The sequence below is a fragment of the Ammospiza nelsoni genome, chromosome 8, assembly GCF_027579445.1.
Source record: "Ammospiza nelsoni isolate bAmmNel1 chromosome 8, bAmmNel1.pri, whole genome shotgun sequence".
Lineage (NCBI taxonomy): Eukaryota > Metazoa > Chordata > Aves > Passeriformes > Passerellidae > Ammospiza > Ammospiza nelsoni.
The window spans coordinates 8,418,582-8,434,929 of record NC_080640.1 but is presented as its reverse complement, the minus strand read 5'-3'; the positions used below and the strand labels follow the sequence as shown (position 1 = coordinate 8,434,929).

The 16,348-nt window shown below is 38.1% G+C and overlaps 1 protein-coding gene across 1 annotated transcript in view; it reads left to right on the top strand.

Annotated features, from left to right (window-relative positions):
- Positions 1-101: 101 nt before the first annotated feature.
- Positions 102-16,348, top strand: part of NHLRC2 (NHL repeat containing 2) — a 30,885-nt gene continuing 14,638 nt past the window's right edge. The window contains exons 1-5 of the mRNA XM_059476759.1: positions 102-406; positions 2,245-2,397; positions 4,596-5,051; positions 7,381-7,502; positions 8,595-8,724. Coding sequence (XP_059332742.1) covers positions 244-406; positions 2,245-2,397; positions 4,596-5,051; positions 7,381-7,502; positions 8,595-8,724 — 1,024 coding nt within the window. The 5' untranslated portion in view covers positions 102-243. The remainder of the gene's footprint in view (positions 407-2,244; positions 2,398-4,595; positions 5,052-7,380; positions 7,503-8,594; positions 8,725-16,348) is intronic.

The window sequence follows — 16,348 nt, the reverse complement described above, 5'->3', positions numbered from 1 at the left end:
AATCTGCTGCGCGGGAATCTCCACCGCGGGCTCCCTCTGGGAATGTGCTGCTGTGGAAACCAAGGATACGTAAAAACACGGAATACGTGAGGAGTTCCGGCTTTAAGACAGACGAGTTATTACGTGTCTGTACTTTGTGCTTTATTTTCTTCTTGAGTCGCGGTTTTCCGCGCCGGCGCCGCGGGCGGTGCCGAATGTGCGGCGGTGAAGCGCCAGGCCGGTAAACAGCGCCCGGGTGCGGCGATGGCGGCGGGCGGGCTGGCGGGGCTCCTGCCCGCCCAGACACAGCTCGAGTACGCGCTGCTCGACGCCGACACCGCCCAGGAGAAGGAGAACCTGGTCTACCAGTACCTGAAGAAAATGGACAGCCGCGAGCGGGACCTGACGGTGCCCGAGCTCGGCGGAGGTGGGTGGCGCGGCCCGGGCGGGGCCGGGGGGCTCTCCCCGTGAGGGCTTTGCCTGGAGCTGCCGCTGCCTGCGAGGGCGGGCAGGGCCAGCCCCGGGAGCCGCTGGTTAAATGACACCTGAAATACAGGAGAGGGCACTCCTGGGAGCGCCAGGAGCGAAGGGCAAGGCAAAAGAGCCCCTTTAAACATTCTCTTCGTGGTACTGGCTGGAAAAAACACGTTTTGTAAAGGCGCTCTTCTAAATCTGTTTCCATCTGTGCTGTGAATTTCTATCTGTCGCCTGTGGTCACAGTGAGAGCCTTGCTAACTCTCCCTGCGTTCTGTGACCTCGCTTGGTTTCCCGGAGCATCCCTGAGGATGTTCCCCAGCTCTCTCTCTGCTCCATGACTTAGCCTTAGCGCTTGCCAATTTTCATGCCCCGGGTAATACAAACTGTGCTGGAGATGTCATTCTTCGGTGGTTTGCCCCTCTCACATTTCTGTCTCTCCCTGTGGCAAGGAGGAAATCCAAATGTAAGATCTTGCAGGTCCTGCTCAGGGTGTTTGTAACCTTTGAGAGGCTCCCTGCAGCTGTGGGAGCTCACATCACACTGCAAGACAGCTCAGGAGGTGAGCTTCAGGGTTAAAGTCACACAGATCATGGGAATGAATTACAGATTTTAACCTGTGGAGCAAAAAGGAATGTTCTCTCTGTCTAGATTTGGGGCTCTAAAGTGAATTTTAGCTTTTGCCATTACTATTGTTTCAGTGTTCTGTCAAGGCTTATTTTCTCCTCTAAAAACAGCTCAAATAAGTACCCCATATCTATAAAAGGTATTTTAATTCTAGTGAAAAGGGGAGAAATTATGTAAAATATATAAACTACCCTTTTCTTTTGAAAAGTGAACAGCAAAGCTTCCACACTGTGGGAGTAATGCATATACTTGAATTATTCTCATGATTCTCACCAAAGCTAATCGTGTGTGCATCCATTTATGTTTATAAATATATATAGAGAGAGAACAGTCCTCCTCTTAGTGAAACACAAAACAAGCCTCCTGCTGACTTGAGTAGGAATAGCTTCTGGAGCTGTAAGAGTTTATTTTCTGAAGCTGTCAAAGTGAAAGTTCAAAAACCAGTTAGCTTTGCATTTTATCATAACTGTCTTTTCCTTTTATAATTTTCAGAAAAGCTAAGAGATAGTACTGGCAGACCACATTCTAGATATTTATTCCTTATCTTGATACCTGTAATGGGATCAGAGGAGGAAAGAATGTTTTCATGTCTCATGTCAAGTGTTTAAAATAAATGACCAGGAGTACTGTTGCGTGAATCTGAAAAAGTTGTATTTCTTCCCATGTGACAGAATTAATTGATACCTTTGAAAATCAAGATCAAAATTATAAGCACAAGAATATTCCAATCTCTAAAATCAGTTCTTTACAGAACTGCTGGAAAAAATCATTAAGAGTTTAACACTTTTGAACTGTTAGTAGCTTTTTTGTGAGTTTTAAATAATTGATTGTTATCCAAATGGCATTGTTGGGGGTTGGATAATGTAGATCATGTTTTAAAATGTGTGAAATTTGTTCTGGGCTTACATGTTCTTTCAATTAAAAAGTGCCAATATAAAAATACAAACTACATTTTCATGTGACAGTGAATCTTATTGATAATATTTTCATTTACTAATTATGAAGAATTGCGGAACATAAGGATGAGGGATATCACACTCTTTTTTTTCTTTCTTTTTTGTTTTTAATTTTGTGTTTAGGTTAAAAGTACCAGGAACATTGTGTGGTGTTGGTGCCTTTCCCTACCCTTCCCCTAACTGTCTGTCACTGTTCTCTGAATTCCAGATCTGCAATGGTTAAACACTGAAGGTCCTATTTCTCTCCACAAAGACCTTTGTGGAAAAGTTGTGGTGTTGGATTTCTTCACTTACTGCTGCATCAATTGCTTGCACCTGCTGCCTGACCTCCATGCCTTAGAGCACCAGTACTCTGATAAAGGTAAAAGTGCTTTGGCTGGCTCAGAACAGAATTTCCTGGCACTGTTGCAGGCTGAGGAGCTGAGTCACTTTGTTGCTGGTTGCTGAACTGCTGGCTGTATTTCAGGGGTGTCTAAAAATGTCTTCTAATCTTTTAAGTAGCCTAAAAAAGGTGACTGTGTGTACTTCCATCACATTTTTAAATGGGTTAAATAAAGTGTCTGTGTAGTTAGGCAAACAGGATATGTGCTTAAAGCCCAAATCTGATGCCTCTATAAATAAGGTGACTCTCAAAAAGCTACTCAAGAATGTGAAATACAGGCTCAAAGAAAGGTAACTTTCTTTCCTTCACTGAGAAACCAGCTCTGAGAAGAATATAGTGAAGGTGGTAGAGTGGATATAGACAGGTGGTGGAGTAGGATGTATAACACTTTTTTTTTTCCATTGGAACTGGAATAACAAAACTTGTAAGCTTAATGTAGAATTTTTTTGGTATTGGCATCATGTTGTATGCCATTAATAGCCCTTTATTCTAGAGAGGGAATTATGATCTTTAAAGTCACATCTGAAATGAGATCAGTCTCTCACTCTGACTGAACAAAAATGAAGGGTAATTTCTGTTTGGAATGCAGTGTCTTGTCATGATGGCTTGTCAGAGATAAGCTGGAGTCTTACACAGAGTGTGTCAGCTGCTCACTTATCTGGGATATTTTAATTGGCTGAACAGGGAGATGAAGAACAGAGTTACCTTCAGTTCCGAAATATTGTATTAAATACAATATATATGTAATAAAGAGCATTAAAATGTTTGATTCTCCATTGGTGTTTCTGATTTGTTCAAATGCCCTTACATGGAGTATGTTGAAACTTCAGCTGGGTGATCACCAGAGGGAAGTTTAGGCACAGGAGGCTGTAATGTCAGCGTGATCTTAAATCATTATAAATGTTATAGCACATGTGCCATGGCTCTATTGTCTGGAAGTTCAGGAGATCTGTTTCAGAGTGAAGACTGCTTTCCATAGGATTGAATGTCTCTCAGCGTCTTTATCTGATATGCTCTCACTGCTATCTTCACTGGTGCTATTTCTGTATTTCAAGTGGCATTCAGAAAGTTATTTTAAACCCCAGTGCATATTCAGTTCATGTTATCAGCAGTCCAGAAATTACTTCTATAAGAGGAAGTACTTTTTAATATTCAGAAATAGCTTGGCATAAATCCAGTGTTGTGCTCTGCTATAATCCTTCAAAGAAAGTGTTTTAAATGGAGTGTATATTGTTATTTCTGAGCATTGCATCCATCATTTCCACAGCAGTGTTCCTCATGAGAGGATGTTGTACCTTACTTGTGCTGCTCAGGTGTTGACTATAGAATTTTCTTTCTAGCTTAAATGATGTTTTTGAAGGACAGATACAAGCACTGGTGCTGATCCCTTCGCAGTTAAAATATTTGACCTGCTTTTTAGATTTCAGCAGATTGCACAACTTTAGCTGTCTGATACTGCAACATTCTGTTCCAATAGAGTTGATAAGACTGTATCAGTTATAGTGAATTTTTAATTTTTCATTGTGAAATTGTTATATTAAGCCTACCTTGTTTGTCATGAGTGTTGTTTGTCATTTTGTCATAGTTGTCAGTGCTGCCATTTTTATTTGAAACACTGAATACTGTATTGATTTTGGAGGCCTATTCATTATATCTTTAACTATTTGTCCAGAAGCAGATATGTCCAGGTAATTCTGGAATTCCAAGATTTGGTGTTATTTTTGTGGCTTCTAGTTAACTGTGAAGAAGAATTTTCTAAAACATTCCTGTTGTATACAGGAATTAGAAGACAAAGAGGTGTCCTAAGTATCTTAAAAAAAACCCTCAGTATCAGTTGAACAGCTACAACCTACCCACAATTATTTTGAAAGTATTTTCTAGCTTAGTATATAGAGGGTCAGGAACTGAAAACAATTCATATCAGCCAGCTGGGGAAATAATGGTCCTAAAATTTGGTAATTTTACCTAATAGTTATTTCTGAATTTCAGTATTTTCTGTACATAACTATCTATATTCCTATAATGTAATTGCGTTCTGTTTGTTCAAATCCTCTCTCCTTCTGGGAAGCAGTCAGATTATGACATAACTGTAGTTCATTTTTCCTTTTTCCTTTTTTTTTAAATTATTATATATATTTAAATACATTTCAGTGGCACAACTTCATTTTTCTCTGCAGATGGTCTTGTTATTGTTGGTGTCCATTCAGCAAAATTCCCAAATGAAAAAGTTCTGGATAACATTAAAAGTGCTGTTCTGAGGTACAATATTGTCCACCCTGTAGTAAATGATGCAGATGCAACACTGTGGCACGAGCTGGAAGTGTCCTGCTGGCCAACCCTGGTCATTCTTGGGCCTCGTGGGAATATGCTGTTCTCTCTTGTTGGAGAAGGACACAGAGAGAAATTGTTCTTATTTACTTCTATAACACTGAAATTCTACAAGGAAAGAGGACAAATCAAAGATAACAGCATTGGAATAAAGCTGTACAGAGACTCCCTTCCACCTTCTCCTCTGCTGTTTCCTGGCAAAGTGACTGTAGATGATTCAGGAGGAAGGTTGGTCATAGCAGACACTGGGCACCACAGGATTTTGGTTACTCGGAAAAATGGACAAATTCTGCACACTATTGGAGGTAAGGACATATCTGTAAGTTTATTGTAGCAATTTCAGTTTAGGAGTAGAGGCTGTTTGCTGATTCTTTTCCTACAGGACCTGGCAGTTTGTAAGCATTGCCAGAATTTTGTTTTGTACTAAAATCACTTTGACTCCGGTTGGGGGGATGTGGTGTAAGACCATCAGTGGGAGACTGATAATGCAGTTGTCAGAGATGCCTAATTGTTTTTCATTGCTTCATTGACTAAAGTTCATGTTTTCATGTGATGTCCAATATGAATTACAGAAATGCACTTTGTATTCCTGTGAAGGAGTTGCAGATGGTTTTAGGTGTGCAGGATATACATCTGCATCAAGCAGCAAGGTTGGAAAAAGACCACAGATTGTAATGCCTCCCTTTCCAATAGAAGTTAATTTTGAGTTGTGGTGGTGGTGTGAAAAGAGGTTTTTCATGTGTGTTTTTTGTTTGGTTATTGAGTTTTTTCAATGGAAGAACATTCCTGTTTAGGATGTCCTCTGGTTTCAAAAGCAGAGGAGAATTACTGAGAACAGTGGCATTCCAGAAGTGCACAGGCACCTAAGAATGCAGTTGCCTTAGTACATATAAAAAGACCATCTCGTCAAATCTGAGATGATAATGTATAAATAAGTTATGAAAACAGTGAAAATATTTTAAATTTAGTTACATTTGTTACAGATTTTATAAATTACACCTCAGCTCTAGAAAACTAACATCCATAGTTGCTTTTGTGAAGTAACAATGTTCTTTACAATGCAAATGAAGACAATCTGCACACACTTTGTATGCTTTACTGTTTCACAAATGAAATTGTTCCTTTTTTAAACCTATTAAAATGGTCAGTTACATCTTAGTGCAGCAAGGATGTAACTGTTAGGACAACCAAAATAGACAGATTTAGGAAGCAGCTGAATCCTCAGATTATTGAAAACAATGGTTTGTTTATGTCTCAGGATCAGGACCTGTGTGCTGATGTGTCCTGTATTACTTAGTCTGGAATTGACTAATGCCTGCCCCAGGGCAGGATCCTACAAATCCCATAAAATACTCTTCTGTTTAAAGAAAGGAGGAAAAATTCTGTTGCTATTTGAAGTAACACTGCATTGTCTAGACAGGCTATTTATCCAAGTTAAACTGATTTATCATTAAGGCATTAGTCTAAATACCTTTCTCCTGTAGGATGTGCAAATAGAATTTCTTACAACAAATATGAGAGAATTTCTGCTTGATATGTGAGAATAAGTCTCTGCCTACAAGCTACCCTTTAGTGTTCTGGGGCAGTCATTAAACAGGAATTCAGGAGTGTCCTAAGCTCCAAACTGGTACCTTCCTTCCTGTGGCATTGTGTGCTGTTCCCTTCCCTGGGAATGTGCACCCTCACACTTAAAGGGGAGCTGCTGGAATCTGACAGGAATCTGACACAGCAGTGCTTCAGTCCTGTGTGTCTGATAAGGTCTGAATTGATTTCTGACAGGAGGTTGTAAAAGTTTGTGTGTTTCAGTGACTCAGTTAAATGATTCAGTGGGCAGAAAATAATGTAATGAAGTTGATAAAGCAGTAATAAATGTGGGCATGCACAAAGGTTGAAATCGTTATTTGCATCATAAATCATGGTACACACATAGCTCATACCTAAATGTCTTCTGCTGACACATCCTGCTAATGCACTTTAACTGCTGCCTCCTGAAGTACAGTGCTTACCTTCAGGCTCTGTTCCTTTCTATTTCCTGGCTGTTGTGTGCAGAAGAATGCCACTCCATCATTCTTAGTGTTCTTTTGTGTAATTAATTCCATAGCATCTTTTCCCTAATTAGTTTACTTAATGAGAAAATGTTGCTAATCAAATACTAGTTTCATTTCTGATTACACCAAAATCTAAACCAATGATATGGAGTTGAGCTTTGGAATTTTTTTTCCTGTTGGCTTGCTTTGATGTAGTCAAGAATAAAAAAAAAAAAACCTTTTTTTTTTTTATTTCTGTCTTCCATTGTTGCTTTGCTTTTTAGTGCAATTTAGAGCCCTTTTAGGACTCCTCTAGAACAATTTAGAACCCTATTAAGACTTCTCTTTAAAATATGAGCTTAAAAAAGCAGAGGACTTGTGCAGAATGAGTTCAGAGCTTAATAGCACCACCAGGCTGTTTTGATTACATAGCACAGTGACTAAAATGAGACTACACCAAATAGTAATAATATAAAATGTATAAGTTGCTGCTGTGAAAGCAGCTCCTGGAATATGTAATTCTCCTAGAGGTTTAAATGTGTGCACTTTATTTTTAAAGTGACTTTTTTCAAAAATTACTTTTGAGTTTGCTGTGTTTTATTTATAGGTCCAAACAGTGGAAGGAGAGATGGAGGATTTTCAGAGGCAGCTTTCAACTCCCCACAAGGAATTGCTATAAAAAACAATGTTATTTATGTAGCTGATACAGAAAATCACCTAATTAGAAAGGTAAATTTTCCATAAGGAAATTCAAAGTTTAATCTCTTATACTGTATTCTGCTACACAGATGAAAATTTACACCATATGAATTACTCTCCAAATAACATCAGAAAGGAAATTTGGTTCACTATCTTATAAAGAAATGCTGTTGTGCAGGGTTTTTTAAGGGCTACATATATTTTTGTGCTTCCTTTCAAATGCAGATGAGGTGGTTTATTCCTTAGAGCATAACAGGGTTTTACTTTTAGTTTGTTTTTTTTTTCCTAGTCACTCTTACTTTCCTGTTTTGAGAAACATCTATTCTTAGTACTGGAAGCAAAAACTGGTTTTGTTTCACTTCCAGTAGTATCAGATTCTTATCTACAGTTATTGTAGTGCTATGGTGCAGTGAATATCCAAACTTCCCTTGGCTCTCCAATGCAGGTAAGTGCCCAGAACTGGCTGCAAGTGTTTTCTTTCTGATGAAACACTTGCAAAGTTTTAGCATGTAGGAATTGGATCTTACATTAGGTTAGATCAAATTCAGGATAATCAGAAGGTAAATTTGGTGATGCCATATAATATTGCCTTATTATTTAAAGTGTTGTGTGCATCTCAAAAGATCTTGGCCTTGGTTCCTCACCAATATCCCATTTGTGATCAGAGGAGGTGCACCCTTAATGCATCTCAGATGCCTTTGTACAGATTATTTTATATGGAAATGGGTAATACTGTTACAGTATGTGAGTTATGTCCTATTCCTATATGAACTTAAAATTTAAAAACCATATCCATTGTTTATCTAAGTATTTATCCAGAAATTTGTGATGATTTCTTCTACAGCTGTCAAGCAAATGCTGACAGAGCAGTGTTAATTTTTGTTGCACATGGAATAGAATTCCATGTACATGTTTTTCATCCTGCCTGCTGCTTCCCTACCTCCATACTCCCTATCCATCAGCAAGCATTGTGGTGAAATTAATTATTTCCCTGAAAAAACCCAAACAAATGCCTGATATTTGTTAGGATTTCTCTGGTTTTGACATGTATCTCAAGTTATCTGTAACTTTGGTCAAGTTAATTTCATACATTCATTTAATGTGTCAATTTGCTTCCCACAGATTGACCTGGAGTTGCAGGTGGTGACCACTGTAGCAGGCATTGGGGTACAAGGTGTTGATAAGGAAGGTGGAGCAAAAGGAGAAGAGCAGCCCATCAGCTCTCCATGGGATGTGACCTTTGGAAGTTCAAGTACTGTATCAGTTGAGCTTTAACATCTCATATTTACACTTGTGACTGTTTACTAAATGTTTTCCTGTTTTGGTATTAATTTGAGACAGAAGAAGTAAAGATTTACTGTAAAACTCAGTCTAAAACACAATAGTTTCTATTGCAAATGGTAACTGCAATTCTGCTTTGGATCCTGAAATGTTACTTGATGCAAGAAAAATTCTTTTGTGTCAAGTTATGTAGTTACTGGATCCAAACACAGAAGGAAATAATGATACTTGTGTTAGGCCAGTGCCTTAAGCCAGGATCACTTCAGAAGCAGGTACATTTTACAGGAAGTGAGTATTGTCTGAAAGTTCCTTTCCTTGACTACACAGACATGTCCGACCACTTGTAAATATTTGAGTTTAGGAAGTAAAAATAATTTTATTGAGGACCTCTGTTTATTCCTGTTTATAAAATCATTAGGCTCAAGATCACTATAGAGTCAGTCAGACAGGAGAGGAATACCTTAGCACAAACCATGCAAGCATCAGGAGGTAAAATAAATCTTTGTATAATAGGATGCAAGAATCAACTTCTGAGGACTTAAGTAGCTTTCTTTCCCAATTCACTTAACACACACCTGAGCCTGGCATCTCATAGCTGCCATGTTTTCAGTGTTACTGACTGGGAGTTGAAGCACAGTTTTCTCATGTTTGTATTTCAGTCTAATTTAGAAGTTGCAGATGCCAGTTTATGAACAATGACAGAACAATGCTTTGATGTGGCATAAAACCCTTAGGTGGGTATTTCAGACATGAAAAATTGACTTCCAGTATTGGAATTTCTTTTATCTGCAGAAGAATGGGGTGGGGAAGGAGCATGATTTATCTCTAATATCTTGATATTAGAGGTGCTTTTCAGGTTTAGTAACATTTTGCTGACGTGGAAGCATTTGTTAAAATCTTGTGTCAGATATGGGGGAGGAAAATACACTGAAGTGTGAGGGAACCTAGAATCACAGAATGGTTTGGGTTAGAGGGGACTTTAAAGACCATTTTTCCCGCCCTTCTGCCATCAGCAGGGACATCTTCCATTAGACCAGGTTGCTCAAAGTCTCATCCAGCCTGATCTTGAACAATTCCAGGGATGGGGCATCCACAGCTTTCCTGGGCAACCAGTGCCAATTCCTCACCATCCTCCCAGTCAAGAATTTCTTCCTAATTTCTAATGTAAATCTGCCCTTTGTCAGGTTGAAGCCATTTCCCCTTGTCCTATCACTGCATGCCCTTATCAAAAGTCCCTCTGCAGTTCTTGTTTGGCCCCTTTATGTACTGGAAGGTGCTCTAAGGTCTCTTCAGAGTCTTCTCCAAGTCTTTTCTGAACAACTCAACTCTTTCAGCCTGTCTCCATGGCAGAGGTGCTGCTCCAGCTCTCAAATCATCCTTGTGGCCTCCTCTGGTCTTGGTCCAACAGGTTCATGAAGCTGCTTCAGAAATGCTCATAGGGTAGAATCTTCTGATACAAATACATTATCAGTGTAGACAAAGTACAACCTGCAGCCTTGGGTACTTGAGCAACTGGGATGTGTTTCCAGATTTAACACTTCCATTAACATGTCTTGTACAAAAAAAAGCACTTTTTTTCAAAGGTCTGGTCAGCACCCTTACAGTCTGTGTTAAGCATATGGAATCCTACTTGGAAGGGCAAGGAGAAGCACCTGAAAGAGAATCTCACTACATGTGGGCTGCTGCTAATGCAGGCATGAGTTTTACTGAATTTTGTACAATCTGATTTTCCTTTTGTGAACCAGGAGACTTGTGTGGCTGGATGGTGTCATTTTCAAGAGATCTTGAACCAGAAAGCTGATCCCTGTGGGATGTTATTGCAGAGCTGTTTCACAGATCAGCAGAGGGGACTAATAACTGATCAGTGCTTCAGAAACTTGAGCTGGTTAACAGAACTATTCAAAGTATCCTATAATTTTACTTTTAATTTTTCATGATGCTGTCTTCTGCTTCTGTCAGTAGTTAAATATATGATGATATTTTTTTTAGTTTTGAGAGCTCTGCTTGTTAAATGTTAATTGATATGATAATTGTTATCAACATGAACATAGTATTTACTGAGTTAGTCACCTGTAGAGGATTAGTCATCTGTACTGTTCAACACTGCTGAATTTTAATGAGCATTTGCATAGAAATCAGATCTGAATGCACTTTATTCAGACCTATGCAGTTTTTTTCATATTCAATTAGAACCTACTAGTCAGCTTGCTATTTAGATTGCCACAAAATATAATATAAGCTGTCAGTTAAGCAGATATTAAATCAATTAATTTTTTTACAGGATAATAAGCCTAATAGATAAAATGGGGGAAAATATACATTACTGTAATAGCAGTAAATTCTAAAATTCTTTAGAAAACGACAGCTGGAGAGAGTTGTAAAAATGCAGAGTTATATTGAATGGAATGTTAACAGGAATCTGTCTCAGAGTATGAGGAACCAGGGCTGCAGTGCCTGTCTAGCAAGCTTTTTTACTGTCATAAGCTGCAGTGACTTATTAAAGTTTGTTACCAGACATCAAAGTAGTTTGTCAGAAATGCAGCAGGGTTTGCCAGGGTTGCATTGTTGAGTTGCAAATTGCAAAGTTGAGTTGCAGCTTGCTTGAGCATTGTGGGATCTTCTGCTGCCCTGCAGTATAGCATAGAGTGCATTTGTGCCTCTCTCAGTGCTGTCCTACAAGCTTATACCCTGCTGTCAGAACATGAAAACTGGTCTGCCAGGGTCTGTTCAGGCACTTGGATGGATGAAGTAATTTATGAGAGTTTCAAAAATTGCTCGTTTCCACCCACACAGCAGTGTCCTTTTTTTTTACATATGCTTATATCTTTCTGTGCAAGTTGTAGGAGTTAACATGCACTTCAACAAATGTAGGTTCATTATTAAAAATTTTAAAAGTTTGATTTTTGTGTTAACTGCTGTGTCATGTGGGAAATAACATACCTTCCCATATTCCTTAGTTCTATGCATCTTAAACTACAGTTTCAGAAGATAGATTTATAGTTGTTTATTTAAATATGGCTTGTATAGTTTTTAAACAAGTGATACTTCTGGGAGTTTCCTTTCAGTGTCCAAAGCTGTGCTATCCAGAACATGGAAAGGAGAAAAAGGAAGTTGAAATGTTTAAGCAAGTTATGTACAAAACTAGATAGTATTAAACAGCTTATGCTGACCTTTTTCAAAGTCTCCAAGGGGAAAGGTTTTTCCTCTATCACTGACAGTTCTTGAGTTTACTCCTACATACAGTTTAGAGTATGTACTGACCAACTGAAAAAAATATATTTTTTTTAAAACCTTAATATGTAGGTGGTTGAGAAATGGAAAATACTGAGAGAAACTTTGAGGAGGTGGATAAGTTAATATTCAGAACTGATGCTATGTAGCATTCTTTTAAGTAGCCACATAGTATTTTCCTAAGTAGGCTTTTGTTGCCGTGTTCTGTACAGATGCTGAAATCTGAGACAGAGATGAAGCGAGTGTGAAACGCCATTTAAACCAAATTTGGCACAAATCTCTCCCTTTGAGGCAGGGGAGTTAATGGAGACAAAACAGATGGTAGGATTCACAGTGTATTCTTCCTTGTCATCTTTTTTATTTCTTTAGTTGTGGCCACTGAGCTTGTGTTTTACCCTCCTGTTAAAATTCTTGAATGAACTTCATGGATTAAATTCTGGCTTTGCTGAGGTTGGTGCTGAAATTTGCATTGATATAGATTGTGTGGGAAGTAGAAGGGGAGGGACAGCAGCTTAAAAATACATTACAAAATTACTGTGTGCTTTTTTAGCTTTCTCTGTTGTGCCCTTCTATTTTTATTTAGTGGGTGTTGAAAGCAAGTGATACTTTAATGCACAGTTGATTTGAGCATGAAATGTTCTTGATAGCTGCATTCTTGCTGGAAGGAGCAGGACAATGACCTGTGCTTGGTGACATCCATGTGTTTCACATTCCAAAACCTGGTTTTAAACTTTATGATTGGAATCTATTTATAGAAACTCCCCAAGTATTGACCATGCTTTCAGTAAATTTATTGGAATTTTTTACATCATTTAAAGTATTATGTAGACAGGATTTAAATGAAAGTACAGTACCTTATCATACTGGTGCAATTTTTATAGCCCTTAAAAGGCAAAAGTATGTGGGACATTTTTCATCCTTCTCTGTGTTTCTGCTAGAGGGTTGTTTGGTACCACTGCATTCCAGAGCAAGCACTTTTTTTTCCCCTGTGTTACTCATGGTGATTCTTTCATAATGTTAAAAAAAAAATAAAAATCACTTAAGCAGTAAGCAATTAGCATTTCCTGCTTGAGCTCAGATCATACCTGAAGTGTTTATGTCTGAACTGTCTGTATCTTGAAGGGATGTTTTCTTCTACATCTCACCATTTTTCCTTCTAATCTGGTCTCATTCTGTCATTGAGGCTGTGGCTGTCACTGTCCTGTGGAAGGAATTTTCCTGGGTAATAGCTGAAAATAAAAGAGCTGCTTTTGCTATCATCCGACTTTAATTTGGAATCATTTCCCTGGACAAAGCAAAGCTAGAATTCTTCCAAAGATATGTTATGTATGTGATATGACTTCATGATGTAGCAATGTGGATTTACTTTGAATGCAAAAGGCCTGCTCATCTCTTTAGCAGTTTCCTGTGCAAAGTACAAGCTCAAAGATTTCCCATTTGGCTTTGCCATTATACAAGTTTAGTTCCACAGAAAATCATGGTAAGAGACATCACTGACACAAAACTGCATTGTCTTTATTTTCTTGTTGAACTGCATCCTAAATTACTTGTAGGATTTAGCCATTATTTTTTATTTTAGATTCCTGGAATTTCAAACTGGATCCTAAATTACTTGTAAATAGCCATTATTTTTTTATTTTTGATTCTTGGAATTTCAAAGAAAACTTAACTTCATTAAAGAGAGAGGTGAAGTAAAGTGAAGGTTTTATTCCTGTGTAAGAACTGTTTTAGGTGAAAAAGTCTTTAGAGAAATAAGAAATTAGGAAGTTACAGGTCAGGATTGCACTGAAGCAAGACCTTACCCAGTCTTATTTTGAGTTTATGAGTATTGCTGAATAGTAATAGTAACAAAATTAATTAGTATTTTGCATGTTCATTACATAAACAACTTAAGAAATGAGGTACTTATGTCAATATTTTGGTACAAACATGCCTGTGACATACAGAGGCTGAAGTCTTGATGTAAGGATATAATGGGAGTAGTGACTGAATATTCAACAGTAATCTAACTCAATTTAGTTTGACAGACTATTTTTCCAAGTTGTACTTCTCCATGTCTTGACAAAATGCATAGTGACAGTGATTACTTTCTGCAGTAAAAAAGAAGCAGTTGTATTAGCTGAGTTGCCATCCTAGCTGGTGTCAAACTTGGAATTGTTTTGAAGTCCATGACTGGAAGCTGCCTTCTGTAAAAAAAGTATTGTATTTGTACATGGAGTGATGGATCTCATTCTCTTTGTTCCCCAGTCTATAGTCTGATTCTATTAATTAAATATATGTTCACAATAAGGAAGCTTAAACTAAAAATCAGATTTCTAAAGAATACTTGGCATATTAGTTCTTAATTTCAGATGCAGAACTGCTGAAAATACACTTCTTAGCAAGTCTTAGAGAGGCTTTGCCAGGCTTGCTGGGGTCAAGAGACACATTTTTTAGCTGTTACCATTTGAGGCTGGAAGTGCTTTTGAATATGGAATGCAGGTGTTGGAAGTAGAGGGAGACTGTGGTGCTGAGGTACCCTCAAGTGTGTGTGCTTGCTGTGCTTCATTAGGAATGAGTAAAACACATAACCGACTTAGCTCCTTCTGTAGTTACAATGATGTATCTCTTTCATGTTTGCAAAAACTATCTCTTCTGCTTGGGATTTTTTGAAATATTTAATTAACTGCCATTACAGTTAAAAGGCCTAAGTTAGAAAACTGGGAAAGAAATAAAAAAGTACTTCATTACAGTCATAATTTTATGCTCCCTATTATCTCCACGGTATGAAACCCCCTTGGTATCTAAATCCAAGGATTTCCCTTAATGAGAGGGAAGGTATGTTAACTAAGGAGGAAAATTCCAGAAGCATTTTGTTTCATAAAGGGTCATACCATTTGTGTGATGCAACGCTATGTGAAAGAGTGCCAGGTAGCAAAAAAAAAAAGGAAGAAAATTGATTTTTAGTCATCCAAAAAGTCCAGGCTTCACTGATAAAGCATTCCTTTGGAGCTTTGCTGTTTGTGTCTCACTGACAAACACTGATTCTCTATTCTTCTGTCACATTTGCATTTAATTTGCTGAACTTCCACTGACTGAAGAGCAGGTGAGATGTGCTTTCACTGTGCATGTGCCTATCTGTGAGCTGCAGGGTGTGTTGTGTAGCCTCTTTTGCTCCTTGAATTTGCAGAGGATGATTATACCAACAGACTTCTTCCTTGGTTCTTTTTATTTCTTCAAAGATAAAATTAGTAGACAGGAATAATATTTTCAGACTTTGGTCTATTTAGAAAATGTCAGTGGTGCCAGCCACAAAATGTAACTTTGATTCCCAGGCTTTTATTTCCCAGACTGGAAGAAAGCATGCAGTCCCAGATAGAGAGGCTGAAAGTGTGGGTAGTCCTGGGAATGGAATCCCTTCAAACAGACACTGCTCATGCCTGGTGCCAAACAAAGTCATTTCTGTGCATCAGATTGACTCACCAGTAATGGTCAGCAGTGTTCTGTGTTAGAAGATGTGCCTGTGTACAGCCAGCACTGTGAGTTCTTAACACAGGCACAGCAGAGGCAGATTGAGGAGCTGAACAGTGACTGAGGCATCATCTCCTGGGGAATGTTTGTGCACTCAGAGCTGTGGGTCACTAGTAGTGAACGTTTGTAGCACAAGGATCTCCCATTTGCAAGCCATACCTCACTTGGATACAGGCACAGCACTGATAAGAAAGCACATACCCTAATAAGGAGAAACTACTCTGCATTTTTAAAACAGCTCAAGATGAGTTGGAATGTGGTGCTTAATTGAATAAATGTAACAGAATTGCTTTTTTCTCTTATGTTATTTTATAATAAATTCTTTAGAAATAAATACTTTCTATTCATGGATGATAAGGAATTATTATAATGATGGCATTACCATAATTTTAGCATTCTGGCTCTCCCTGGCCCCATTCTCCTCTGAGAACTGTACAAGGATAACAGTGGTGATGTCCTCAAACTGTTCTGTCATGAAAGAAAAAGTTTTTCTGCCTTTTGTGTCAGAACATAAAGTATTAAACCATGAGAGGACTATTGTGTGATAAAATACCTTAGCTGTGTAGCATTAGTTTTATTTTTCTAGGTTTGTGTAATTTTTTTTAATCAAAGCTCTAACATATTTTTCACCAGATCCCAAAGAGCCTGTGCTGTTTCCATGCTTGCATCCATTCTCTTTGTTCTAACAGCCATTCAGTAGAAAATACTTCTGTTAAAATTTATGACAGTTATGGAGCTCTTACTTATTTTTACTGCCTTATTCTTATAGTTGAAGAAGAGATCTTCTCTCTATCAATCTTACATATCCAGTAAAATTTGAATTTAATATTCATACGTTTTTCTCAGATTTCATT